Source organism: Synchiropus splendidus, chromosome 6, assembly GCF_027744825.2.
Source record: "Synchiropus splendidus isolate RoL2022-P1 chromosome 6, RoL_Sspl_1.0, whole genome shotgun sequence".
Classification (NCBI taxonomy): domain Eukaryota; kingdom Metazoa; phylum Chordata; class Actinopteri; order Syngnathiformes; family Callionymidae; genus Synchiropus; species Synchiropus splendidus.
In genome coordinates, this window is record NC_071339.1 from 12,709,585 (window position 1) to 12,737,406 (window position 27,822).

At 42.5% G+C, this 27,822-nt stretch overlaps 2 protein-coding genes across 4 annotated transcripts; one reads left to right on the forward strand and one right to left on the reverse strand.

Annotated features, from left to right (window-relative positions):
* Positions 1 to 366: 366 nt before the first annotated feature.
* Positions 367 to 10,984, reverse strand: pbrm1l (polybromo 1, like). Of its 2 annotated transcripts, XM_053867218.1 has the most exons (30): positions 10,852 to 10,984; positions 10,419 to 10,591; positions 10,081 to 10,178; positions 9,790 to 9,937; positions 9,547 to 9,696; positions 9,267 to 9,383; positions 9,119 to 9,187; positions 8,946 to 9,044; positions 8,688 to 8,773; positions 8,520 to 8,611; positions 8,230 to 8,446; positions 8,005 to 8,146; positions 7,790 to 7,875; positions 7,432 to 7,711; positions 7,247 to 7,352; positions 6,239 to 6,878; positions 5,794 to 6,014; positions 5,530 to 5,724; positions 5,265 to 5,422; positions 4,936 to 5,181; positions 4,533 to 4,678; positions 4,293 to 4,450; positions 4,037 to 4,220; positions 3,747 to 3,954; positions 3,289 to 3,487; positions 3,066 to 3,221; positions 2,251 to 2,412; positions 1,866 to 1,930; positions 977 to 1,190; positions 367 to 855 (listed from the first exon to the last, which is right to left on the reverse strand). In XM_053867218.1, exons 2-30 carry the CDS (start codon positions 10,560 to 10,562, stop codon positions 692 to 694), a joined length of 4,950 nt encoding a protein of 1,649 aa, XP_053723193.1. In that variant the 5' UTR covers positions 10,563 to 10,591; positions 10,852 to 10,984; the 3' UTR covers positions 367 to 691. The 2 variants fall into 2 exon arrangements, with proteins under 2 accessions (XP_053723193.1, XP_053723192.1); XM_053867217.1 differs by having other exon boundaries at positions 7,432 to 7,875.
* On the forward strand, positions 10,479 to 27,766 carry camk1a (calcium/calmodulin-dependent protein kinase Ia). 2 transcript variants are annotated; one of them, XM_053867219.1, is made up of 12 exons: positions 10,479 to 11,579; positions 15,216 to 15,334; positions 20,616 to 20,747; positions 21,602 to 21,676; positions 22,686 to 22,824; positions 22,885 to 23,011; positions 23,231 to 23,306; positions 24,212 to 24,324; positions 24,405 to 24,483; positions 24,648 to 24,735; positions 24,814 to 24,988; positions 25,070 to 27,766. In XM_053867219.1, exons 2-12 carry the CDS (start codon positions 15,249 to 15,251, stop codon positions 25,171 to 25,173), a joined length of 1,194 nt encoding a protein of 397 aa, XP_053723194.1. In that variant the 5' UTR covers positions 10,479 to 11,579; positions 15,216 to 15,248; the 3' UTR covers positions 25,174 to 27,766. The 2 variants fall into 2 exon arrangements, with proteins under 2 accessions (XP_053723194.1, XP_053723195.1); XM_053867220.1 differs by having other exon boundaries at positions 15,248 to 15,334.
* Positions 27,767 to 27,822: the final 56 nt, after the last annotated feature.

The following is a 27,822-nucleotide window of genomic DNA, read 5'->3' on the forward strand; positions in this document are numbered from 1 at the left end:
AGTAATTTTATGTTTCTATGAGTTGAGTGTTTCATCAATGAAACTATTTTTTTTTCATTTATTAGAGCAGTTAATTGGGGTAACGCAACCCGCCACGATGGAAACATGAAAAAACACGGATTCTCTGTCCATCAAGTCACGGCCTACGTTCAGGGTTGTGCGCAAAACTAAGAAGCAAGAACTGTGGACAGTCAATTCGTTTGAAATAATCCACATTAACAAAAACAAAGGCAAAGTAAGGGGAAAAAATTCATTTGTAAAAAAGGCTTATAATAAAATCAGTGAAATGTTTTCATTCATTTTAATGCTATTTTCAATGAAAAAAAAACCCAATAATGTTCCATTTACAGACACAGGACTCAAAAATTAAATCAACAACTCACTTTTATCAAACCAATCACATTATTTCAAACAATTTCATTCTTTTGGACACATAATTGTGAGTATACACGTCAGAGAACCTCGGTGATTGTTAACAGTCATTTTATTTAAGGACATCAAGAAGGCATATTTTTCCCCACAAATGGTGTAAAAAAATTAAAAATAAGATACACACATAACTACTGAGCTTATTAAACTACTTAATAAATATAAAATTGATCAGGATTCACTAAAAATATTGCTTCTATTGTGACTTCTAAAAGGCTGTAAATAGATAGGAGCAAAAAAGTGAGGGACAGTGGTCACAAGGTTACAGGTTGTACGCCTGGCAAATGTTCAGAGAGTCTCTCAGCATCAGGTCACGCAGGCGCCACAGAGCATCCGCCATGGTGGTGTGGGCTCCTTTGCTTTTAAGCCAGTGAGAGGGCAGTCGACTCTCCTGCTCTTTGCTCAGGTGAGCGTCTCGCCTTTGAGCTGTAACGCAAATCCATGAATCTGGATTATTCAAAGCATGAACCAGCGATACATGTTCCTTCCATGTTTTCCTAAGTACCACAAAGGGACAATCGATCCTTCGATTGACCATGTGTATCACCTCTGAGTGTTTGGTCCCACTTGCTGATGGTGGTTGACTCTGAATTCAAGCCCTCAATGTACTTCAGGTAGGCCTCGGAGTGAAGCACCCTTTGGGTCTTTGGTGGGGGCGCCACGAACATCGGAGTCGTGGGCTGCATGTGTGAAGGTTGCCCCAACTGGCCTTGTCCAGGATAGGGTGGAGGAGCGTGCTGGCCGGGGCTAAACATCCCAGGCTGTGTGGAAGAGGGGGTAGAGAAATTAGGCCGGGGTCACCAACCCATGTGTATATCCATCTGGCCCTCATGAAGTCAGAGTGAAACTGGGGACAAGAGTTCAGTATGCTGATCGTCTAAAGTTTGGGGAGCGATATTTAAACAATCCAGCAGTTTAAGACTGAGATACATTTCTCAATCTTTAACTGCTGGATATGCAGACATATGCATTCATTTTTGTTTCTTAATCCTTCTTAAGTGTTGTTTTTTTGTATTTTCTTCCAAACAATATCGATTGATTCATATTGAACACCATAAGATACGCCGGCGGCACTTTAGACTGAACACATCAACTATTAATAAAGCTATTACTTGGTTATATGTGGTCATGGCATTGTATAGTGTGAACCTTTGGTGAACAATCCTGGGTAAAATGTACTCAGGTGTAACAAGACACCAATAAGCACTTTATAATTATTAGTTACAGGCCAATGAGTAGTTTAGTAATGGTAATACATGATCCCTACTCTCTTAAATTATTATTACAAAATGACCTTCTCTTTTTGCATTTTCCAGCCCTTCACTCGTCTTACAGTATGTAATGTGTAGTCTAGTAAATAGTCTAAAGCAAAGCATGTGTAAAAGGTTAAGCCACAAAGTTACCATCCCAGGTACTCTGGTTCTTGTGAGGCTCACCTGTTGCATAAAGTTTCCTTGAGCAGGGCTTCCTTGCATGCCATTCACACCGGCACCCATCATGCCTGTCAGGGTAATTGTGGTAAATGAAAACACAAGATGTCAAATAAACTCAATTAACACTGTTAACTAATAACTTGTTGTCGAGTTAGTGTGAATATCAATTTAGTAATTTGGAATCAGTGGTGTTATCACATGCACGACATGTGTAAATAGAGATCCTGCGAATATGTTTCAGGATGTGAATTGGCTACAGTAGTCGGCAGACTTTTTACTCGGCGTATGTCGATCCGGCTGTGCAACCTGTGGACCAGGTAAACCCCTCTGGCAGGTGAGACACAACTGGATGTAACAGAGCGGATGTAACTGGAGCAGCTGCTCTTACCCTGGTGAAGCATGCCAGGGTAACCAGGCATACCCTGCTGGTGATGGTGAGGAGGCAGGTGAGGCCCGCCTACAGGGTAAGGCGGCATTGTGGCCACACTCAACAAACCCTCATGGGGTCCCTGCATTGGCATGTAAGGTGGGCCATAAGCTCCCATCATGCCTTGGGGAAGAGGATGAGGAGAGGACAATAACAAAACCATGCATAAGTTACATGCAGCTGACTAGAAATGAGCATGCACTACAACAGCACCTTTCACACAGAGAACAGGAAAATATATGGTCGGGTTTAACACAGTGTCTTGTCTATTCATTGCCTGCAACTGCAGTGCTTATTACCCGTTTGCCCTGGTGTGAATTTGCTGTATGATACGGAACTTGGTTTTCCAAGATTACTGAAGTATAAAAAAATCTGCACAAGCATATGTTGTGTGACTTCAAGAGGAAAGTTATCGTGAGTGACAATATAGATATTTGTAAACAAATATTTCGGTCGCCAACTTGTTTATCAAGTAATGTGATCACTTTAAAAGGAAAAAACGAAGAACAGTGTTTTCATCACGGTCTCATGTTCACTGTGTGATAAGTACTTTGTAATATGACTGTTATCAGGCAAAATAATGATAGTTACATATGAACGTTACTCATGCAGTCAATGCCATGCATTTCATGAATGAATTCAAACTTCAAACAATGGAACAGCAGCAAGGAAAGACATTAAAATGCGTCTAAAGGTTAAAGGGTTAATGAACAGTCTGGTCTCATTTCCCTGCTGTTCTGTTGGCAACAGCAGGCTTTGACTCTTAGAGGGGTTACCTGACACAGGTGTCATGGACTGGTTTATCATGCCCATAGTGCTAGGCGAAGGCACGACCCCCATCAGTGACCCTACGGGGGTACCTGCTCTTGGGGAAGCTTGTTTGGGGTGTGGCCTATCTCGCTCTTGTTGTTCCACTATTTTGGCTGCTCGCTCTGGAACACAGAGGGGAGATTTTGAATTACAGTCATTGTTTGGCCTTTCCACTTTTTTTCCACCGACCTTCATAATCAGCTTTCTTAGTAGCTTCGAGGTTCCTCCACTCTGTGCCAACCAGGCGACTCAACTCCCCGAAGGAGAAGTCTGGGTGTCGAGCTTTGATCACGGCACGCATTTCACTGCTGAAGAGGATGTAGCCGCTCATATTGATCTTTCTCTTGGCTCCTTCCTTCTTCGATAAGCCTTTTATCTTTGGAGTTGACTGTGAAGAAGAATAGTGTCAGTGCGTCACTGTTTTAAGGAACAGAAACAAAACAATACAACCATTTACATTTTGAGGAATTACATTTGAACTTTGGAATACATTGAACTCTGAATGACAAATGAAAACTACATTAATCAGCTATATTTGTGCTAAATAATCAAAAGCTCATTGTGCAATAGTGTGCGATTATGCAAGTCTGTTGGAAATGTTGAGAAATTGGTTTCAAGCGTATCGACTGTTCTGGGTTTACACGTACCTGTGACGGAGTGTACGGCATGTTGTCCATGTCACCAGGATGAGGAGTTTGCATTTGAGGTAGAGATGGCATGTCCTGAGAATCATCCTCATCATCCATGTCGTCCATGTCATCATCCCCATCCTCCAAGTCAGCCAGCTTCACCTCCAACTCTTCTATCTTCTTGTCCAAAAATGGCGATGCCTCCTTCTGTGGTACGATCAGCTTTCTGTGAAGAGCATCAGAGGGAACATAGAACTCCCAAAAGCAAAACACATCTTATTTTCTGAACACCATTTAAGCTAGCCAACCTGAAATAGTAGACCTCGTCCTCCACAACTTTGGGGGAGAATGAATACCGCTTCTGCCACTTGAACTTTTTCATCTGCTTCTCAGACTCAAAATAGCGACTTTCACACAGTAGAATATCGTCCTCGGAAACCTCGGTGGGTCTGCACGATAAGTAGTCTTTAAAAGAAGCCACCATGCATTTGCCTGCAAAGACAGACAGGTATCAAAACAAGCACAAAGCACACGGAAGCATAAACAATTCAATTGTGGACGTACCAATGACACATGACATGGGCAAAGTCTCTTCCAAGTTGCTCAGAAAAACCTCTCTTCTGTAGAACATCTTTGTCGGCTCGTGTGCAGTTTCCTCAGGGTGAATGAAGATAGGCCCAAAAAAGAGAATGTTTTGATCCTGCACCCAAATCTTCTCCAACCTAGTCAGTGAAATCAGGTTACTGACTACGCAGAGAAATACAATGAAACAAAAACACACACTACACTTGACACTTGACAAACCTTGCAACTCTGGGTTTTGACAGGCCATGTGACTGGATATAAACACAGTCCCCCATTTTAAACCACATGTTATTGAACTGTATTTGCTCATAGTACTGGCACCCAGGCTCAGCACCACTCATCTCCATGGGAACATCTTCTCGCTCCTAGAAAAAAAGTATAAGATATTTTGTATGATTTTATAAAAAAAAAAAAAAAAAAAAAAAAAAAAAAAAAAAGATGTTTTGTATCTAACATAAATATAATAGTCATAAAGTGGAAAGGAATTTAGTGGTCTATATTCCGGTCGGAACAAATGCATCTGCAGCATTGTAACAGTACACTAAGGAGTTCCAACAGCTCCACTAACAAAAGAATTGACCAAGTCTACCAGGAAACACAATATAAATAACTGTAGACCCACCTTTTCCACAAAACGGACACCTTCAGTGTAGGAAATGTTCAGCTGTTTTTCAAGATCAGGCTTGGCGAACATGGAAGCAACACGGACAACAGGCAGTGGCACGTCGCGGACTGTCAATTTCACTGGGCTTGGTGGCATTGCCCAAATCTTGATCTTCTTGAACAGCTTGCATCGAGCTGAATAGCGAGATTCACAAACATAGACATCCGCAGCCTCGTAGTCTTCAGGCTGGAGTTTGAAATAATCCTGAAGAATGAAAATGATAGTTATGCGACATTTAATTAATATTTTGAAAGGCATATTTCAGCATCTAGAAACATGAGACTCACCCTCACAAACATGACCACACATTTCCCCAAGACTTTGGTCATGGGAACTTTGTTGTAGTAGTCACTTTTGAAGACCTCCTTTTCCAAGAACTTGCGCGTGGCAAGATGGAACGTTTCACTAGGTCTGTAGAACCAGCAGCCATGGAGCCATTTCTCACCTTCACAGACCGAAGAAAGGAGCAAAAGAGATAGGTACAGAAAGGATTGTGATGTTAATGACACACCCAGGTACTTCTTTAACTGAATTATCAAAAAAAATTTTTACCTGATTCATCTTCCCATAGACGTTCGATGCAGACAATGTGAGGTTTCAGGTTTGCCTCTGAAGGCCTGACGTAAACAAAGTCTCCAACGTGGTAGGTGCGGTTTTCATAACTGCATTCATCCAGATAAGAGCGCTCGGTGTCAGAGCCGGACTGCCAGCCTTCACCTGTGCTGCTTGCTGCCTTCTTCTCCCCCCCTTTGATGGAAATATTGTTGGCATTCAACTCACCACCAAAACGTGAATACTTTGAACATCAAGACACACCTTGGTTCTCATTTTCCTCCTCGTCCTTTCTCTGCTCGTCCTCTTCAATTTCTCTCGGAATCTTCTCCCTCTTCTCCTGCTCCACGTCATTGACCAGATGTTTGAGAGTGTAGTTGAGAGCTGCCGTTTGCAGGATTTCACCATTTTTACACAGCTCATCTCGGATTTTGATGAAAAACTGCTGCAGCTCAACTGAATCATCAAAAACCTCAGAATCAGTCCTGCAAAGATCAATGAAAACAGTGGGTTTAGTGCAAAATTTAAAAAAAAAAAAGGGATTTAAAAAAAAATGTACATGAATGCAAACTTCCTGATTACTTCTCATTCAAATCAGAAAAAAAAACAGTAGCAGTTTCTTCCGAATGGAGTATTAATAATTATATTTGGTCAGAAAGCCTCGATACATCTGGTAACTTCTCCATCATAATAAGTATAAACTTGGTACCTGTGCAGCCTCCTGGCCTTCTCCAAAACCTCAAACATGTGTTCCTGAAAGACATCCAGTCTCCTGTAGCAACCGCGTTCCACATTCATTCTGATGACATCAAAGTTAAGAGGTTGTTTCTCTGGGGCAGTAGGATCCAGGGCAGGAATTTCAGCCAGTGAATCACTGTAGCATCGCCCTTCCTCATCCTGGTGACCGAGCACTGACACAAACAGATTTCGGATTAGCTCTCGCACCAGAACGCCTACAGCAGGCGGCCCGCAGTCCTCTGATCCCTCCTGCTGCTTGCGTGTCTCGAGAAGAACCCGGTGCAGCACCAACGCATCACGGTAGATCAGGGATTCAGGCTCATTGTAGATGCATGCGTTGTTGAACATGAGTATGAAGTCCTCCACTAGCGATTCAACGTCATGATATCGCCCTGTTGCCATGTGACTTCTCACACGCTCCATGTCAATAGGCCGCTTGATTGTGGCGTAGTAGTCAGGCAGCTCGGAACGAGAGGGCAAGCGTAAGAAGATGGTGCTCAGTCGGCGCCCCCTGCGGTCGGTAAAATTCCGCACGGCATCGTAGAGCTCATTTAACTTCTGTTGAAGAGGAGTGAGGTATTTGGACTTCTTTGGAGAAACTCCACTCTTTCCTAGAAGGGGACAAAGACGATCGATTGAGTTCACTTTGTTGTGCAACTCGTACATTTTTGCATGCATTCTGTGGCATTGCAAAAAAACACTACATCAGCCAATAAAAAAACATCTTAGTGAAAGAGTACATGTCACCATCATGGGTGCTAAATATTCTGCTTATATTATTGATTAAAATTAAGGAGAAAATATATGTTCTAGGTGTGACACCAAAAGTTATAGGCCATGAACAATATGGTAATAACTTTTCTATTACATCAAAAAAGGAAGGTGATGTCGCATAAAATCTTAGCTTGACAATAGATTCCACAGTTTTGTATTGATCTTGTTCAAAATTGATATAATAACAAGGCAACAGACCACATACTTAGTTTTAGTTTGGGGGATCCTACATCCTCCTCTTCTGGTTGAGGTCCCAACTCTTTCCGCTTGTCCTTCAGCATTTTTTCCAGAACATCAGCATCATTGTAAACCTATTTTGAAGGAAGGCATTTTCTTTAGCATTATGATATAATCTATATAGTCCAAAAAAGGTTATATATCTGGTCCTACCTGAGACCCCTCCTCATTATAGTGACGGGCGTTGCGAAACATAAGCTTCATATCTTCCATGAGGGAGTCCTCCGTGGCATAAGACCCACTACGGATATTATGATCAATGGTCTTCAGGTCCATTGGTTCCAGAATAACTTTATAGTAGTCAGGGTAGTCCTTCTTCGATGGTTTGACCATGAAAAGATCACAGAGGCGACGATTGGTGCCTGGCTCCCGAGCATCAATCACAACAGCATACAGCGCTTTCATGCGGTTCTTTTTGACAGTTTTCTTGTAGCTGAAATAAACAAAAGTGAGGGGTTGCGGATTAGAGAGAAGGTAGGTAAGGCAGACAGTAGTAAGGGAAATTAAATACCTTTTTCTTTTCACACTTCCTGTATCAGACGACAGAATGCTATCTCCATCTTCATCATCCCTCCTGAGAACCTCTCGTTTCTTAGCCTACACAAAAACAACGGGAAACAAAGTCAGAATTCCTTCCTCTCATCATATAAGCTAAAAACTTTATCATTATGCTGCCACAAGAGAGCACTGCGATCATCGCAATGTAATGTACACATAACTTAATACCTGTAATATCTGCTGAAGTCGGAAAGCCCGTTTGTAAATGCTTGAGTTTGGCATGTTGTAGCGCTTGGCATTCTCAAACATCAACGTGAGGTCCGCATCCATTTGTTCCACATTTTCATACTCGCCATTCTTCATCTTTGTTCTATTGAAGGGACAAACAATAAAACATACGCATCTCATAATATGTGTTTTCTTAAACAGGTGACTACTTTCGAGTCAAGTCACCTGATTTGCTGCAATGAGATCGGCTGTTTGATCTGTTGATAGTAGTCAGGATACTCCCGGCGAGATGGCAGCTGCTGAAATGGTTCTGAGAACAGTTGCCCCTGGTTGTTCCTTGCACCTCGAACAGCTTCATAGAGCTGGAATATTGGGTTGCTCATCTCCATACTAGAACTTTGGCTCTCAGCCTCTGACTCGCCTTCATCATAGCAAACAGAGCCTGTAAAGAATAAAATTGTTGTTGTTTTGCTTTAACTTGTATAGGATGTTCAGCTCAATAAATAAACATTCACCAGAGAGCACTGGGTCATCTTCACTCTCCGAGCCATAATGAAGAGCTACGTTGACGCCAGAGAGTCGATCGCCTTGACCAGACTTGCGGTTTCTTGAAACAACCAGGAAATATGACATATAAGCCAGTGAAGGTAAGAAAAGTATCAATCCACACAAACGTTGGATACCTGATGCGAACACTTGTCTTCGTCGGCTCCCCGTGTTCAAGTTCAGTCTTCCTCTGGATGAAAACTTTCTTAATTGTATTTGCATCCTATATTGAAGAACATATTGGCAGGACGTATGAGCTTTGTAGATAATGACAAAAGACAGAAGTTCAAATAAATCCAGATAATGCTCTTGTCAACAAGAAAATTGACATAGAACATAGAAAGCAATTCACAAATTGCTCATTTTCTACAACAGCGATTGGAAAAAATATATACCTTAAAAACCTGAGATCCTGGTTCATTGTATGTTTTCGCATTTTTCGCGATGAGGTCAATGTCCTTGGCCATTGCGGAGACGCTTTTATAGTATCCAGACTGTACAACAACAGGACTACAAGTTAGCACAGAGAAAACATGAAGCATAATCACTTAAACAACTAATTAGAAACCTGTATTCTTTGAGCGATGGTCCTGAGATCAATTGGATCCTTGATAACAGCATAATAGTCCGGGTATTGCTGAAAGAGAAAATGCAGAATGATAGTTGTGACACTAAACAGCGAATAAACAATGAGCATGATTGGATGAAATATTTACCACTTTGGAGGGTAGCTTCTGGAACAGGTCGCTTATAGATCTTCCAGTTGGATCAGAATACGACACGATTGCTTCCAGCAGCTGCTCCAACACTTCCTTCAAACTGCTGGCTGAGGTCTAAAGTGACACAACACAATCATGACATTATTTGTCATATTATTAGGTGATTACCAGCACAAACTGCATGCTATAAAACCACACACTGTGTTTTAATATAAACATGTTTATATGGTGAAGCAGTTTAAAAGCAACAGAAGCAGCTAAAAAATAACATGCTTACTCCATCTTCAGTTGACATCCCAGGGGTATCCATCATGTCTTCACCCTCATCTTCCTCCTCTTCTCCCTCACCAGGCTGAACAAAATCACTTTTCGTTTGCAAATATATTTCCCACAATTTAATGGCAGCTCGATACTCGTTGGTGTCACTCTGAAAAGGTAGACATGATAGACATTTTATTACAGAGTTCACTATAATAGAAGGAATAGCCAGGTTTCATACAGCAAAATGGGACAAAAATACCTTGTAGAATAGTTTGGCGTTGTTGAACATAAGCTGGAAATCTGCTGTGAGCTGTTCAACATCTTGGTAATCTTCAGACTTCAGCTTGTGCTGTATCTTCGTCACATCGATTGGCTGGGAAATGACCTCATAATAATCAGGAACATTTCTAGGAAAAAAAGGTTATTGGGGGAAATAATGAGTGAATAACACTTGATGATGTGGGACACTCAAAACCAGTAGTCAAACTTGTATAATCTGTGGTGGACAAAAATCATCGGTGCCAGGAGGCAAAGTCACTTTTGGCCATACCTTCTCTTTGGCACCCGAAGAAAAATATCGCTTAGTAGCCTTCCATGATCATCTTTGAAGTCTCTTACAGCGTTGAACAATTCGTGGCAAACAGCAATCTGAAATGTTCACACATTAACACAAATGTATAGAAAGAAAATCATGCATGAACCAGTCACGATACACTTTAGATCAAGACGAAAATAACACTTATACAGTATATATGCAGTAAAAAAAATGACAAGCAAGATATGTTCAAAATATTTTGGATCACGACAGCTTGTTTTTCTCACGCAAGAATACCTGCATGCATGTGATACATTGCTTCGTTATAATAAAGAGTAAATGTGTGCATATACCGTGTCCACAGGCGGAACGTTGGTGACTCGTCTCTTCTTCCTGCCGCTGCCAGGAGTCGAAGCAACAGCATCATCGAGATCAGCTCCTCCACTGATGCTGCTGGACGGGGAAGTGGCTCGTCTCCTTTTGGAGCTCGAAGACATCGCTAGCCGCTTAAACGTCAACTGGCACTCTGCTTGGACAATAAAAGGAAGAGTTCATTTATTTTACTATCATACTAAGACCAATCTTTTTTTTTAATCGAGTAAATGGTGGGCCTTTACATGTAAAACAAACTCATCGCGCTCGGCGCCGCGAGCCTGAATTAAACAAAGCAAACAGAGCGGCTGTTAGCATACACAGTCTGGTGTCAGCTACAACGCCCCCAAAAGATACCGTTAAATAGCCCACGAAAACAGAAAAACAGGAGCAAGCAGCGTGTGACAATCGTACCCCTGATGACGAAATGTGATCGGTAAATCCCTGAGGAAAGCAGTCGCTCCGGCTAGCGGTCTAGCTAGCGATGTTTGAAAACTTCAGCCCGGAAGTGGAGAGACGCTATTGTTTTGTTGTGGAGCAATGCTGCCCCCTGTAGTCGAGGGGTGTGACTACACCAAGAGGCTGTTCGGGGGAGAAAAAAAAAGACTCATCATACAGTGATCTGGAGAAGAATGAAAGCTAGTAAAAGCAAGGCTGAACACGGGTGTGTGAATGAGAGCAAGAGGACTTGTTGGCAAATGAATATGTCAGTGGTACAGTTCCTGTGGAGACGATTGGAGGTAAAACTTCGGGAGGGTTTGGATCCTGGAGAGGAGAGACGGGCTATATGTCGGACGAAGAATAATGGAGGTGGAGATACCAGGAAAAAGAGCTGCCATTTCATGTCAAAATACGCTTGGTTACTTATATTTTAATTATATAAATTTAGAAAATAATTTGTTGGTGGAGCGCCCCTGATTCTGATGACATCATTTTAGTCGATTTAATAACCGTTTTAACTGACTAAGTTGCTGTATTTCATTGCCAATTTATCACTTGCTGGTTCCCGCAGCCCCACGTTCATGTGCGTCTGCTGGTCGTGACGTCAGGACAGTAGAAGTCAGTGGACCTGCGCTGCGCACTTCCACCTCACTGCTCCGACTGGGAAACAGACCACCTCGTAGCCACAGATCGACATTTAGGTATTGTGAATTTCTTTATACTCATTCAATGATTCGCATGCATCAGACCACACATTTGATGTCGGTGAATTGACCTGCAGCATCTTTGGTGCACAGCCGCGTCGCGTGTGCGCTGGCGGACTCCAGCGGCTGGAGATGCGCGCGCGCTTGCGATGCCTGCCGTACCCTTGAGCACTGCAGTAAACCCGCTGGACCTACAGTATTGTCTCACCCAGCTGGCTAACGGCGCGAAGCGGACCCTCGTGCGAAACGCACATTTGCCTTGTCGATTCGTTTTTTCCATTGACGTCTTGCGGCTCATTCACGCCCTGCAGCCTTAAAGCTGAACAAGCGATTTCACGTTATCCCGTTCTACATCGCCTCATGTTGCCGTTTTTTATCTCCGTAAACTCCAACCGTTTTACTTTATGCTGCCATTTATGGCGCTTGTCTTTCGCCTCTGTCTTGTTTGGCCTACTTTCAGTGGTGTATTGCTTTTCATTATTGACAGCTAGTTTCTGACGTGTTGTCATCGCCAACGCACGCAGCTAAATTCAAGATAGTTATTCTTCTCAATCCCACTTGCATTTACTCTTTTGATTATAAACTTAGTTTAAGTTCAAAACTCACTGTGGCTAATGGCTTATTTATTTATTTTTAAGAGGGGAAAAAACGAATCTGTGATTCCAAACTTCTGTTACCATCAGTTCTTCACATTTCATGTGTTGCACTGTTGTGTATAGTATTTGCACTGGGTAGTATTCCAGTTGTATTCACTGCCGTGTGTCTTAATCCTACATTAAGTGCGGGATCACAAGATGATGGTACTTACATTTCATAACCTAAACTTTATCCTGCTAAAATGCAAGAAGACTTCGACCATCCATCGCATGGATGGTGTTATTCCAGTATCCATAATCCTCCAGAGCTGTACTGAGGTTAGCAGAGAGCACTTCTCTCGTAACCGACATAAAACTCTGGCAAAAAAGCTTGATCAGATGCACCAGTCTATTTATGAAAACTGCAGAATTATTGAGAAAAATCTACTTCAGTGAGGAGCCAAGTTTTGGACATCATGGCTTGGTATGAAACTGTGTGCGATTAAAAAAAAAGTTACTTTCCCCTGGTGAAAAACAGGGTGTCCTATATAAAACATCTGTAGCTGCTGTATTTTTAATGTGTGTCGTTCTTGAGTTGGTGTGGCCTAGTCAGACGGTCAAATTCCACTACCCAGGATGGACCGTCTGTGAGATCAATATGTAACGTCTGAAGTTATTTGTGTTACAACCTAGTGGGCTTGCCAAACTTTAATGGATCTAATAAACCGCTTCCTACTGCTGATGATGAATGAATCTGGATGGCACACATTGCAGGAGAGTGGCTCTTGTTTTATTTTGAGAGTGGACTCGATCACGAGGATTTCATTTGAGGAGAGCTTGACATAATCTCATTTCATGTTATTGATATTTCCCTCTTCAATGAGTGATGTTGAAGATGTTATTCAACAATATCTAATGGGCATAAATATTTAAAGACTGCCCTTCGTACGCCATGAAGAACGCTTGTCTGATCCTCAGCTGCCGCTCATAACTGTTGCAGCAACTGTGAAGCTCTCAGCAAATAAAACTGATGAAATAAGTCTGTAACAATCCCAAAACTATTTTACTCTTGCTTTCTACACTTAACTACAGCCGAAAGCTTGGCATGATGCCCGGACGATGACATTCTTGTGGGTATATTTGGGCTGATGTAACGTGAGAAATTGAATCAGGTGTTTAAAACCTAACTACACAAAGCGGCCGAGACATTGTGATTTGCCTGCCAGGCCAATATGTGGTGTCGCAATGTTCTTCCAACAAACTGTAAATACACCATGGCCAGCTGCTAAAACACGACTCAGTTATTATGAGTCACACTTAACATCAAATCGGCAAAGACTTGAAAGAATGGACAGAGGCAGCAACGTTTTGGAGCGGTGAGATATCACTCCTATACTGAGATTTGGGGAAATGTGTAGTCAAGTATGGCTCACTATGTCAGTACTCCCGAAAAAAAGACCCTTTAGGAAGCCTGCAATGGATGTGCAGTCATGTGCCCCTGCCGGCCATTACTTCACTTGCTCCCATTGGTCACCCATTACATGCCTTATCGTATCTGTGCTCAGTTTCGCAGCCCTGTCAGAATCGGTATCTCTCTCATTTAAAACTTGGATTGCCGTCAATAATATTTTGATGCAGGCACATTTTCAGAACTCACAGGACAGTCAAGTTAACATTTTATCTTTCGAAGGGAGGATGCAACATCTCTCCAGTTGCTTTCAGACATGACATCCACCCTAATGATGACCGTAAATATGAAGTTGTTGTCAAGGTGGGATGCCACTTTTGTCCTGCTGCTCCTGTCAGAATATCTTCCCCTGGTATGATGCTTAAATCAAGTGCTGTGATCAGGGGTGTATTCCCATTGAGTCTAATTATGTGACTGTAAATATGAAGCGGTTTTCTAGGGGGGATACAAATTTCAACGTAGTAGTAGAGCACAACACCAGCAAGGGAGTGTTCTGTATGGATTTCTATGAAGTTCTTGAACCCTTCTTGAGCGCTTACTACTCACTATAATGAAGGAGTGTCAATATTTACAACATGCTCAACGGCTGTTGCCGAATGAGCACTACTCTGTGCTCCGCCGTTGCTGTTGCAAAGTAACACTTTCAGAAGCTGAGTCGTGGCTCTGATTCAGCTGTATAAAGCAGGCAAATTTATCCGCTCTGGGACGTGGTTTCAAAAACAGGCGGCTTAAGTCTCCGCCCCTTCCAGTCGGTTCATCGAAGTCTAAGGGGAGATTAAAGTGATTTTCTGGTCCATTTTGCCTCATGCCCTGGATCACACATCTGCTGTACCTCAATTTAAATAAAAAATAATGATGTGATTTTCCACTGCTTTTGTGGTGTAATTTATGATTTATTTGCTTGTGAAAACACGTGCTTATATGGACTGTAAATCAATGTATGTATGACATCACAGCAGAATAGCGACTGCTCCGGTGCTAAGGCAGATGCTAAAGGTACTAAACTATCAAAGGTGGAAGCTAGCAAACATTAGCTGACATGGTTGGTGTGACCCTGTAGAGCTTGTCCCGCCTGCTGGCTCTCACTTGACCGACTATTGAGTGATGAGCGTTGTAGTTCACGAATACACATCACACCAAACCTAAATTAACATTTGATGCTGATAGAAAAACTGCTTCCACGGCATTAGAATTTCAAATTCACTGACATCATATGTGAGATCAATGACATATCTCAAGCCAGATCAGAAAACAAGTTTGATCTCTCCACTGACACCAGATTTGTGAGGATGTAAAGGGCGCTGAAGCGACACTGCAAAGTGAAAACCTCAAAAGACGGTTGTATATTAGACACATTCGCCATAAACACCCTTGAGTTCTTTAGTCTCTTAAAGATCCCAAAAGCCTTGAGCTATTGTGGCGCCAGCAATACCATCAAGCTCATTCACTTCAGATAAGATCACCATTAATAGGAAGGGCTTTAGGGCTTCAAGAATATCATAAATGCATGTCCCACGATGACAGCAATGAAACGTCCATTGATTTCAGTTTTGTCCATGCTCTCTTTCTTCTGTTCTTGTTTGGCTGCAGCTGTAGTGTGGCAAATCTCTTCTGCGTTGTAGGATGCCTCTTGGAGAGGATGGAAATGGATGGAAGAAAAAGACTTCAGACATCAAAGAACATTATGACTTCAAAGAAGTTCTGGGGACGTAAGTTGTCTATTTTTCCTTTTCATTTATGGCTGCAGCATGACAGTCCTATCTATGTGCAGTCAAGAGATGTTCCAGTGCCACTGAACAATAATTAGATTTTATGTTTTCATGATCAACTGTTCTATTTTGGGATCAGGATGTCAGACAAATGGATGATAAAGTTATGGGACATTATATCGTTTCATGGTCTGTCTGTGAAAAGCAATGCAAACCTCCAATTGCCTGGTTAAAGGTGATAAAAATCATCCTGATGCATCCATGCGCAGGTTTGTCCCCACCACACCTGCAGTCACTGCCATGCCCCCACACACGCACACCCCAGTGCTCCAAAATGTTTTTTTGTTCTTCCCAGAAGAACCAAGTACAAAACCCATGCCTGCCATCTTTCAAATCCTGCAATGTTTTTTGCTGAATTGCGTACATTTTTGGCTTGTGCAATGAGTTTCACGTTTTTTTTTACCACTTGCAAAGCAGAGTCACTCCGCTGAGCCTCTGTATGTTTTTGGACTGTGGGAGGAAACCAGAGTGCCAAGGGAAAACCCACGCAGGCATGGGGTGAACATACATTGAAAAGTAGCCGTTCAAATCCTTCAAACTGACAACTCTCTCCCTGTGAGGCTGCTGACAAAGGACAAATGAGATTTAATGTATCATTGCAGGATTTAATGCATTATTCGAGAATAACTCAGTGCTCACCTGACTCCCGGCTTCATCCTACGTGGGAACATAATTGAGTCCAGATGGTCGTGATACAGTTACTCCGCCCACAAAACTAAGAGCAAGTGACCTTGCACACGCCCACCTGCTCTGACATGAATGTGCCATAAGGATTGTGGTTGTCTTCTTTCTCTTTGGACTCACTTTTTGGCGAGTACGCGCATAATGGGATATAAATAACTGTGCATCCATGCTTCAATAGCCAAACAGAAACACAGCAGAAGGCAGATTATGCAGTCATTCTGTGAGTTCACATGAATTGTTCTTTTGAAGAAACTACGCTGGAGAATCATTGTTATTCCATTTGAATGACAGATTTGTGTGGATCATTGAAAACTAAAAAGACATGTCAAATCGAGCTGGAATTATTTGGCACAGCATTGGTTTGACTCTTTGAATCTGTAGAATCCAAAAGTGTTCTCAAGCACAGTGTAGAGTTTCTTAAGTTCTACTTGTGATGGGGTTTCCTGAAGGAATGGAAGTTGGACCAAACCATTTGCCTCAAGTCTTGAGGCTGTCAGAATCAACATTAAGAGGTGTAATGGCTTAGGTTCTGGCACCATCACAACCCAAAACATCAAAAGTAGGGAAACTTATTGGACACGTCAAAGGCAATAGTGACAGAAATTTACATACATATTTTTGCCACAATTATCGCTGGGTATGTTTTTGGATGGCCTGTAGTTTGAATCAGAATGTTAACATTCGTTTTTTTTTTTTTTTAATAATAAGGCAAGTTACAGAGTTCTTCTACTTTTTCTTCTTCTTCTAATGTCTTCCAAATTTGATCAAAATTGGTATACAATGAATGAAATATCCATAACACCGACCAAAATTGAATCGGGAATCAACTTAGACGCCTGTATTTCAAATAGACTAGTTTTGGGGAATCTGAATCACTGCAATTTAAGTACAGTCGTGTTGGTGTGTGAACTGGTACACGTCATTTGCCAACGATTCGACTAAACCTCAATAAATAGCCGCTACTTTTTGTCCATACACTGGTTCAATTCAACAGTTGGGTTCCACTTGGTTCACTGAGACTCTTTTCGGGTTGGACTCAGTCCAATTCCATTCCGTATCCTATTCCATCCTCCGATTCCTTGAGCAACGTGTAACAGAGAACTAACTGGACAGCCAAAAATATAACCCCCTGAGCGGCTGTGTTGAACAAGCCAGCTGACTTTATCAAGAGGAATATTTTATCCGTCTGTCTCTATTCCACGTTGACAAACCTTTCATGCACCTGCCTTTGGATCAGGGATCTCAAAGTGATCACAATTGTGCCAACCAGTCAAGAGGCCACTTTTTTTTTTGTGGTAGTCTGCTTTGGGCTGACACCTGATTGGTTAACCAACGTATGCTTGCTGAGATGATGGATGGATTTTTGTTAGACCCTGAATTAAATGACGTTATACTCAGGTGAATTCCCATCACTTGTTTTCATTCACTGAAGGGTCACGAGCAGAACTGCCTAATAGTTAATACCAGCAGTCTGTGGTCGGTCCTGCCAGGAGTCTGTGAAAATGTGTTGACAGAAAGCCTCTTATCCTCATGCGCAAGATCACAGTGGAGCTTTACACCAGAATTCAGTGGGTGAGGTTAATTGATTTATGATGAATTGTATTATTTGATTCCAGCTAATCCTTTCCGTTTGTTTGGAGGACGGGTTGTCCTCAAGTTGGCTTTAGTATATATGAAGGATGTCACAGTTTTACACCTGCTGCATAGAATAATATAGAGATAGATTTTCCCTGCAGGTCAGGCTTACAGAAATACTCTTAGCAGAGAACTTCAGTGAGTTGACACAGGAGTTACACAAACACAATAACACTCTCTTTTCTTACCCGCTATATAATAGGCTAAAAAGAGAAAGCCTTTTTGGGACTTAGTGGTGTGTGAGGTTGGAGGAGTGCACTTGCCTCAGTCAGATCAATATATTGATGTGTGCCAGAAAGCTCTCTGCAACGTTCAAGCAACCTTCTTCCAGAAATAAATTGTGTTTATTTGATGTCCGTTTGTGTAGTGTGCACCACACCTCTGCTCTGTACTCACGCTGACCTCGATCCAGAAGTGCTTGGTTCAAAGTCATGTCATATATATATATATATATATATATATATATATATATATATATATATATATATATATATATATATTCTCAGTTGTATAGGTTAAGCTCTTCCAGTCCAGGTCCACGAATGTTTTTTATGTTACGGCTCCTTCCATTTGCATCCAGCATGAGCCCGCTGAGAGCCCACCCCTGGCACGTCTCTGCAGAGAAATGAGCGACTGGATTGTTAATTATGATGTGACGAACAGCAACAGTAAATGTGTGTGTGACCGTGTGAATAAGTGTGCGTGTGTAATGACATGAACGTTCTCTTGCAGCCCTCTGATTCACTCACGATAAATGTCTGACGCAAACATTGAAATTCTCAGTGACTTCCAGCCTAACACTCTCTAGGTTTTTTATTTCTATATTGACGCTTACGTTTCTTGTTTGAAATGTGAAAGTGATTTGACAGTAATAATGGTTTTATTAGTGCTGTTTCCTTATGATCATTTTGAAATTTGGAGTGAGTAAATGCTGATGATGTGGCCCTGTTTGCTGCAGTAGACCAGGAGTTTTTGCTCAAATGGACACCAAGTTTGAATAGGAAAAAGTTAAGTACAACACTCTGGTTCTCAGTCATGAAACAGTCATGTTAGCCTCTGAGACTGCGGGTACAGACCCTGGGTAAGAGGAAGACCACTGATAGATGAATCAACAAGACAGTTTCAGGACGTTGCTACAAGGGTTTATTTTCCTCTTTGTAAAGGTCTCTCTTTATGTCCAAGCCAACTCCGATTTGTTCCAGTGCTTAGGAGTGGCAGAAAATGGAAGGAGCATTTGTACTTAACAAAAGCTGAAAGATGAAACCATTGGGGGTGGGGAGTGTGGCGCACATAAATGAATTACATTGCTTTTAATGGATCAATGAAGCTGGGTGTGATTTGGGGTGAATGGTGTTACCATGATTTTAAAAAATGAAATTCAATATGACGGAGCGCTCGTTCACACAAGATGAAATAAACATCGCCGGCGATTGCTCCGAAACTCACTGAATGTTTCTAGTCTTGTGTGTTTAGCCTGGCAGCAGAATCCAGATCTCCTGGGTTTAACCCGGTTGTGCAGTTAGCAAGAGGGTAGTTTGCAAACAATAAAACAAAATATGTCAGGGTGATTTTAACTTTAAGGTGGGACTATTCATTAACAAAATACATTTATCATTATTTGTGTGATGTCCTTATTCTGACTGTCTCCAAGAAGCGTTGAGAGATCGTATTCAGAAATGTGTATCATTTTTTTTCAGGTGCCTTTGAAAAAAAAAAAAAAAAAAAAACGGTCTGCTGCTCAGCAGCAGTCTGCTGGGTAAGGTCCAGGTCCCCTCATGGCCTCTGGCTGTTCCACAGGCAGGAAAAAGATTCCTGTGGTTTTGAACAATGCTCACACTTGGCTCCCCTCCTGAGTCCCCTCACATCCTCCTTGTGGGGAGTCTCTGTAAATACACTCAGTCCTTCTTCTCATCAAAACTATGCCGCAATCTATAATGCAGTCAAGTCTCCAGCCCGACTTCACTTAGGGTATCTATTATTGAGAGGAATAAAAATAGTGTCTTTGCTGTTCCCTTAAATGTATCTCTCAGGCTCCAAAACCTCACGGTAATGTCTCTGTTTTAATTATTCATGGGAAATTCTCTCAAACACAACATGCAGCGCACGCATCCGCTGCTGGAGTAAAACATACCCAGGCGTTGTCCTTTAACTACTCTTGATAATATGTCATTTTTGAGATGTTTTGTTAAGTGCCTTTTAGTTTCAGTTTTCTTTTAGGATGTTTTTCATTTCTGAAGAAGATGTGCGGGCATTTCTGAGTATACAACCCCTCAAAACCTAATATTCCTGGCCTTATTATTAGTGTTTTAGTTGCTCATTTTGTTACTTCATTATCTACCAATACTGTCATATTGGCTCTCCACTTTCTGGGAAGTTACACCCAAGCGCATCACCTGGTTTATATAAATATTTATCCTTTCATGTGAATCCAGCGTCGGTGAGACATTTGTCCATTCCAGGCCACCGTAGATCAAGCTACTTGTGTTACCAGTGTGAGCTGATCATGCTGAAATAATCTTTCTCTCTCTTCGGCAAAGCGTTGATCTATGTATCTTGGATTCGTGCGGATGGTGCGTTCATGAGAGTTGGATTTTTCTATAGTACTGAAAATATAGATAAAACCACCCTTAGTAAAAAGTCCGCCTATATTGACTATAATGCTCCCTCACTGATGTGCTGTTGTACAGCTCTTTTTTTTTTACTTTGTCAGTGCATCCTCTATTATTGCATTGAAACGCTTTTCACTTTTGTTTCAGCTGCATTTCTGTTACATTTTAACCATTTGAAGGGACAAAGATATGTATTTACAATATAACCCGTTCAGTCAACCTATTCACCACTTCCTCTCGATCGAATGCTGTTACGCTTTTTTTTTGATGGGTTGTTTGTGTGTGTTTTGCAGTGGCGCTTTCTCTGAGGTGGTTCTAGCTGAGGAGAAGAGGACGCAGAGGCTAGTGGCCATCAAGTGCATCCCCAAGAAGGCTTTGGAAGGCAAAGAGAACAATATTGAAAATGAGATTGCTGTATTACACAGGTGAGGCAACGTAATAATAACGTTATAAGTTCTCAAAACAATGTATTCCCACTCACTGACCTTGTTATATCCAACCCACTAAGAATGAAAACTACTAATTCAAGTCTCTTCGGTCTTGACTCTGTTACATTTCTCCTTTGTTTTTTTGTGTGGTGTCACAAATCGAGCGAACAATAGCAGAGATATAAAAGGCCTGAGATGCCGAGGTCAATCGAATGAGTGACTAAATGCATGGTGTCATTCGAAACAGTAGGAATGTGCACCGGAAATGTCAGGAGTAAAGAAGATAGGCCTATTTTTAGTGTCCCTGTTGCCAGGGTAACAGCACACAGAGGCGAGATGGTGTGGAGTTCCCTGCAGCAGTGTACCAAAGAAAGAGAAGGAGATATGGAGGATGGAGTGGTGGGGAAGTGGGCCAGGGTATTAAGGAAAGAAAGAAGATAGAAGGGCTGAGACCAATCACATAGCTTGTGCCACAATCTAGTAGAGTACTGATGCGCATGCTGTCTGTGACGATGAGCCTCCCTGACCTGACACTTTGTATGTTCTGTTTGCACTAATGTTCTCACATGAGAGTCGCTGTTCTACCAGGGGTTCAGCACATTCAATAATTTGTGGCTGAGTTACTAGCACAACACCATCGGGATCAGTCCGCCTTCATCATTCATTTTCAAATTATGCCGAAACAAAGACGTTCCAGATTGAAACTGACTGAGAAAAAAAAGATCTTTCTCAGGAAAAGTGCTACTTTACTGTAAATTTAAAGCGTGCTGCAAGAATGCCATCTGGCACCAGATGCTCGAGCGCTATCAAAGATGTATGGCTTGTGCTAGAATGGTTCCCTCTATTTGCAGAATCAAGCACACCAACATCGTCTCACTGGAGGACATCTTCGAAAGTACATCGCATCTTTATCTTGTCATGCAGCTGTGAGTAATTCATGAAATAATCACATTTGTATGGCGCTTTTATCACATGTAAATGTTACATAAAATATTTCACTCTATTATGCAATGACCTCCATGCCAACTCGATGACCCAGAAAGTGGCACACACACCAGCGGAAGAGCAAATGCACAAGCACTTGTTCCTTAAATTTAATATGAGAAAAACAGCGAGAGCTGAAATAGTGTCCCCATTTTCCAAAAGTCCAAAAGATGCCACTCTCTGCTGTAAAATCTTTCAACAACTGCTTCAAAGGAACCTCACCTCATTTCCAAAGCAACAGCACCACCTACTGAGCTCTAAAAAAAGGACACTGTTTCATGAAGCTTTATCGGCCCTTCACTGGTGAGAAACTCCCATAGCTTTATGTGAACAAAAGATAATCGTAAAACAGACCCCTGTTCTCAGATGGAATGACTTGTCCTGGTTTTAGCAATGAGTCTATTTCCTCTCAAGAGCAAGGGAGGATGGAGAGTGAGAACTTTTGATGTTCTTTTGTGCATCACTACCCTTTCAATCATGAGTGTTGACTACTGACTGAAAAAAAACAGGAGCCACCCTCCCAAAACAGGAGGGACGGCTCTTTCATCTCACAGAGCTTGTGAGGAGAAGCACAACTTCTCTGGCCAGAGAGAAGCCAAGGTGGCTCTGGCATCTTCTTCCTGTATGCCTCCCCAGACAGGTTACATCCCTGGGTTGTCCTGGGAACGCAACAAGGGAGAGGGAGGTTCAGCCCTTTGCTTAGTCTGCTGCTGCCTATGGATAAGCAGGTGCAACTATGGGAAATATAGATAAAGACTGGGTAAGAAAGGGGTGAGCATAAATGAACCATACTCAGTCGGTTTTTCTGAGGCATGGGGAGCACTTATCACTTCTTCATAGTAATAGTTCATTGCAGGGATAAAAGAATCTTGCCGTAGCCTCACCATTAATCCCGTTCAGGATCTCACCGAAATGCAGTATACTCTTTTAAAATCCTATTCTCCTGTGCAGAGTATCTGGAGGAGAGCTTTTCGATAGAATAGTTGAAAAAGGCTTCTACACGGAAAGAGATGCCAGCCAGCTCATACACCAGATCCTGGATGCCGTCAAATACCTTCATGACATGGGGATTGTCCACAGAGATCTAAAGGTAATGTACTGCAGTGCAACCTTCAGAATCTCCAGCTGTACTAGCTAAGTGTCTTCACAGCCAGAGAACCTGCTCTACTACAGCATGGACGAAGACTCCAAGATCATGATCAGTGACTTTGGACTGTCAAAGATAGAAGGAGCAGGAAGCGTGATGTCCACTGCTTGTGGCACGCCAGGATATGTTGGTAAGTGTTTTGCAGTTTGCAGCCCTTCGTTCAGCTGAGCTCTCACAGCTGTTATGCTGTCCTCGTTCAGTGCACGGTGAGAGGCTGTTACGTCCGCCGCTGAGTCAACTGCGGCTTGTTAAACTCTCCTCTGCTCCTGTTTAGCATGACCTCACCATCGGGTCAAGATAACTCACACTCATGTTGATGTCTTTTTTTCTCTGTATGTTTGATTCACAGCTCCGGAGGTGCTTGCTCAGAAGCCGTACAGCAAAGCTGTGGATTGTTGGTCCATAGGAGTGATATCTTATATTCTGTAAGTCTTGCTCTGGAAATGGACATTCATCTATGTTTATGTTCCTGATCATCCACCATTTTAGACTGCTGTGCAGGGCAGCAACGATTAGTTGACGTCATCGATAACGTTGACAACAAAAGTTCACCGACGTCAAAATCTGTGCATCGGTGCGTCATGTTGCTGTTGGTGTAAACACATACAGAGTATGGGCCCACAGGAATGGGCATCGAGAACTAGCTGTTATTCAGAAGCAGGGAGAAAATACCACATTCTCTGGGATCATTAAGATGTGTTCATTTCTGTTCCTTCAATTGGTTCCTAACTGAGGTCCGAGTGCCCGTGGCTCCGCGTCGCCACCTTCGACTGACCTCCTTAGTCACGGAGGAGTTCGAGAGGCGACGGGCCGTCGTGTTCAAAACCGTGGCTTTGTTTTGTTTGTGAACACAACGCGTCTCAAGGATGAGCAAACCCCTTCGACACCATGGTAGAATGATAAAAGAGTGTTCCGTGTTTGGTCTGTGACGCCGCACACCCTCCAGCTAACAGCTACCATGTCGATTAGCACGGAGCTGTGATGTAGTGAAGTGTCCTCGGTCTCTCTCCTGATAATAACCAGAACTGGGGAGCTACACTGAACACATCGTTTTACATTATTATTCAAATAAGACCTTCTGATGTGGATGTTGATCAGATGTTTTATATGAGATACATATATAAATATTGATGATTTGAAATTCTTCTCAAGGACCAATAAAGAACTGGAGCTTTCTGTCAACTGTTTTATGCTTCATGCTTCACAGGGTTAATACATGTTCCTGGATTATGTGACATTATTTAAATATACTTAATATAATATATATTAAGTTAGTTGGTGCCCTACTGCTGTGATCTGTGTCTCTCTTTGACCTCTCTTATCTACCCAGGTTATGTGGCTACCCTCCCTTCTACGATGAGAATGATGCCAAGTTGTTTGAGCAGATTTTGAAAGCAGAGTATGAATTTGACTCTCCGTACTGGGATGACATCTCAGATTCAGGTATGGATTCCCCCCCCCCTCCAGCGTATGCTCATTAATTAAACAGTAATGAGTCTCCATTAGATTATGTCTGTCTGCAGCCAAAGATTTTATCTGCCACCTGATGGAGAAGGATCCTTTCAAGAGGTTCACGTGTGAGCAGGCATTGCAGCATCCGTGGTACGATGGCCGAGAAGAATGAAGTTGAAAGTCGTAGAAAATAAAACAAAATCGTATGCAGATTGAGAAGGAAGATTTTAATCTGATATCAAACCATAAAATGATTTTCATGATCTCACCCTCTTTATTTCTCTGGGTTACAAAGCTATGTTTGTGTTTGGCAGGATCTGTGGGGACACAGCGCTTGACAAGAACATCCACGAATCTGTCAGTGCTCAGATCAAGAAGAACTTTGCCAAAAGCAAATGGAAGGTTCGCTTGTCGAAAAGTTTGCCTCTGTGAATTATCATTGGGTTTTGTTGACTATCTCTCTCTCTCTCTCCAATTTAGCAAGCGTTCAATGCCACAGCCGTCGTGCGGCACATGCGCAGGCTACAGCTTGGCACGAGCGTGGAAGGGACCAGTCAGATTACGCCAACCAGTCCCTGTCATGGACTACTGCTGCCAGAGGAGGAGGAGGAGGAAGAGGAAGATGAAGAGTTGGGGAACGGAGAGGAGGAAAGCTGTGAGATATGACTCTGTTTGAATGTAGAAATATGAAGCGCGAGTCACGATTGCATCTATTCCGTCCTGGTGTTCTTTGCAGTGTCCCACTTTGAGGACGGCCGGCGCGGGAGCAACGAGGGCAGCGTGGATCGGGACAGCCTGAGGAGTTGCACCTACTGCTGCAGGCCCGCAAGTCGTGTCTGAGGTTGCGGTTGGTTGGTCGCCATGCCACCACCCCTCACAAAGAGAAGGCCCTCCTGCCCTCAAGCCTGCAGTCCCTGCCCGGTCTGGCTGGGAATGCTGGGTAATTATCAGGCTTCCCACAGTCATCCAATCGACACAAAAACATCATTACCAGTCAGACTCTTAAATACACATTCGACACGACGCTCCCTTATATCTACCTCTACGGTGTCCATCATTCACCTCAGTCAATAGCTCTGATAGATATCTCCGAGGTTCTGGCCAGACAGGGCTCCAAAAGGGACAAAGTTCAGTGGAAGCTGGGCGGAAGTCCCACTGCATGACCTCCACAGTTTAGGCCGTGGAAATGGCTGCACCCCGTTGTTTGCCCGGTAGAGGTTTAGTAAAAGCATAATCCACCTCCGTCTCCATTGCTAAGTGTTTACCCACATAGTTAAAGCCTTTTTCAACGATACTTGAACGCGAAGGGCGGGCGGAGGGGAGTTTGCCGGGATTTGAACTCTATGCTGGCCCAGACTGGGTTTGGGGTGAATGAAGAGTCTGCATGTTTGTGTTGGCAAAAACAAAACAAGAGAAAAAAATGTATGAATATCTGTTGTTATATGAGGCTCACGCTGAGATCCCCGCACATCAGGCACAGGCAGGTTCTGGAGTCCATCAGGGGTGCAAAGTGCAGTGAATGCCAAGGGTTTCATTCACTTTTGATTTTCCAACAGAATCTGCTCCACCACTACTCTCTCTCCCCAGGACTTCATATTTGCTCAAAAACATCTGAGTAAGTCACAGCAGGCAGATGTCATTGGCCAGATGAGCAGTAGCCGCTAGAGTGAAGGGAAGCTTCCTCGGAGAGGTGACATGTGGAGTAGAGCTGGGAGATGGCTTAGGGTCAACCATTTTCTGGTCACATAAGATGAGTCAAAATGAGTTGACTGCTCATATGAAGAGGTTTAGGGAGGCCCATTGGTTTGGACTCTTGGGTCTAATGTTTGTGAAGGAGGTACTAATGTTGCAGTACTTGAAGTCGGTCTTAGTCTGGACACCAGTCTCAGGACCAATTTTTCCTGGTCAAGACCAGTTCCGTCCTTCAAAGAAGACAAGAGGGCTACAGTGGGTGCCGGTTTTTGTTCCTAGCTTAGGAGGAGGCGAGCCAAACATCAATAAGATGATAAGATGTGTGAAGCCTGTTGTTGACATGTGATCCTGCACCCACTGCAGCTCATATGTGGATCAGTTTGACACGCCTTATATTTCCTGTCTTGGTCTCGATACTCCCCAGTCTTGGCCTTGGTTGCTGTGGTCTTGACCACAACACGAGGAGGTAGCGGGTAAAAGATGAAGAGGAAGACAATCATTAGATTTATGGATGTGATAAAGCAGGCCACGATGGGGAGAGGTGTGGGGAGGATAGACTAAGGTGGAGGGGGTTAGTAAACAAACTGCAGAGTTAATACATTGTTGGATTGAATGGTTGACTTGTGTACCACTACCTTTACACCCCTGCTGCCCATCAAATAACAAGGTTGGTCGCACTCGCCGCGCCCTAACTGATGTTGCCGCGGCACTCAGAGTGCGCTCTCTGCCTACTCTGTGCTGTGCACCTCTAGTGGATGAAAATATTGGTCTACTGTTTGCATGACCTGGTTAAATATGTTTACATGAACGATGATCAATTAAACACACATGACTATTATTGTTACTTTGTTGTATTGACAATTATGTAATGCTGTAATTTTGACATATATAATGTGAAGTGAGTAACACCAAAAGTAATGTTGTTGACTAGGTACAACACAGCACAGTGGACGTCTCATTTGCTCTTTGAAGGTGAATTACGCCCGACGGACATTTCCCCACGACGGTCCAACAGTCTCACTCTTTGGTGCAGTTTAAGATGTACATAGAGCATTTAATGTTTTACAACCAGATGACACACGGAAATGAGCTAATTTCACGCGGGAACCAGCCACGGAACAAAGACCTATCAAAAGGGAAAACACAAATCTGGGTGCTGGAAACATAAGTGTGTAGCCTTCAGTGCATCGAGTCTCCAGTGTAAATGCCGCCCGCCACTAAAGCCATACGCTGATCTGAGCATGTTTGACCGTAGATGTAGGAGTCATCACGATGTCTCATATCAGGTGGAGAATGGCTGCAATTCTGTCATAAATTTGATGCTTAACTACATACCCATTTAGATGAACAGCAACTGATGCACACCACCTATAGTCTCTGAGGGCGATCATCTGAATTATTTGTGGAAAATATGCAAATTGTGTGTGAAGGGCTTCATGTTCTCTGTAACATAACCAATGCTGACGACTTTGATAAATTGATATGTTTCCTCTTGGCTGTAAAATCTGATTTTACCCATTACAAACACGTATAAAAAACATGAAGAATCACATGTATATAATATATATATATATATATAAATATAAATATAAGTATATATTGTATATCCTTTTTTTGTAAAGCTGTTTTGAGCTACAAAACGTATGGATGCAATGCATCGTGGGTATTTGAACAAGCTGTATGAAATATGAAGATTTGTACACACAGATAATAGAATGAATGCAGACAAATAAAAAAACATCCTTGTCGATACAGTGTGGGTGTGATTCATGGTTTGCTGAAGGCTGCTATTTTATT

Coding starts and splice junctions, on each gene's coding strand:
- pbrm1l (XM_053867217.1), bottom strand. CDS start 10,562: ATGTCTTCGAGCTCCAAAAGGAGACGAGCCACTTCCCCGTCCAGCAGC. Junction 9,697..9,789: donor ACGCCAAACTATTCTACAAG/GTATTTTTGTCC, acceptor CTACCTTTTCAG/AGTGACACCAACGAGTATCG. Junction 7,876..8,004: donor GACTTCAGCAGATATTACAG/GTATTAAGTTAT, acceptor GTTTTTGTGTAG/GCTAAGAAACGAGAGGTTCT.
- camk1a (XM_053867219.1), top strand. CDS start 15,249: ATGCCTCTTGGAGAGGATGGAAATGGATGGAAGAAAAAGACTTCAGAC. Junction 22,825..22,884: donor TTGTCCACAGAGATCTAAAG/GTAATGTACTGC, acceptor GTGTCTTCACAG/CCAGAGAACCTGCTCTACTA. Junction 24,736..24,813: donor TTGCCAAAAGCAAATGGAAG/GTTCGCTTGTCG, acceptor TCTCCAATTTAG/CAAGCGTTCAATGCCACAGC.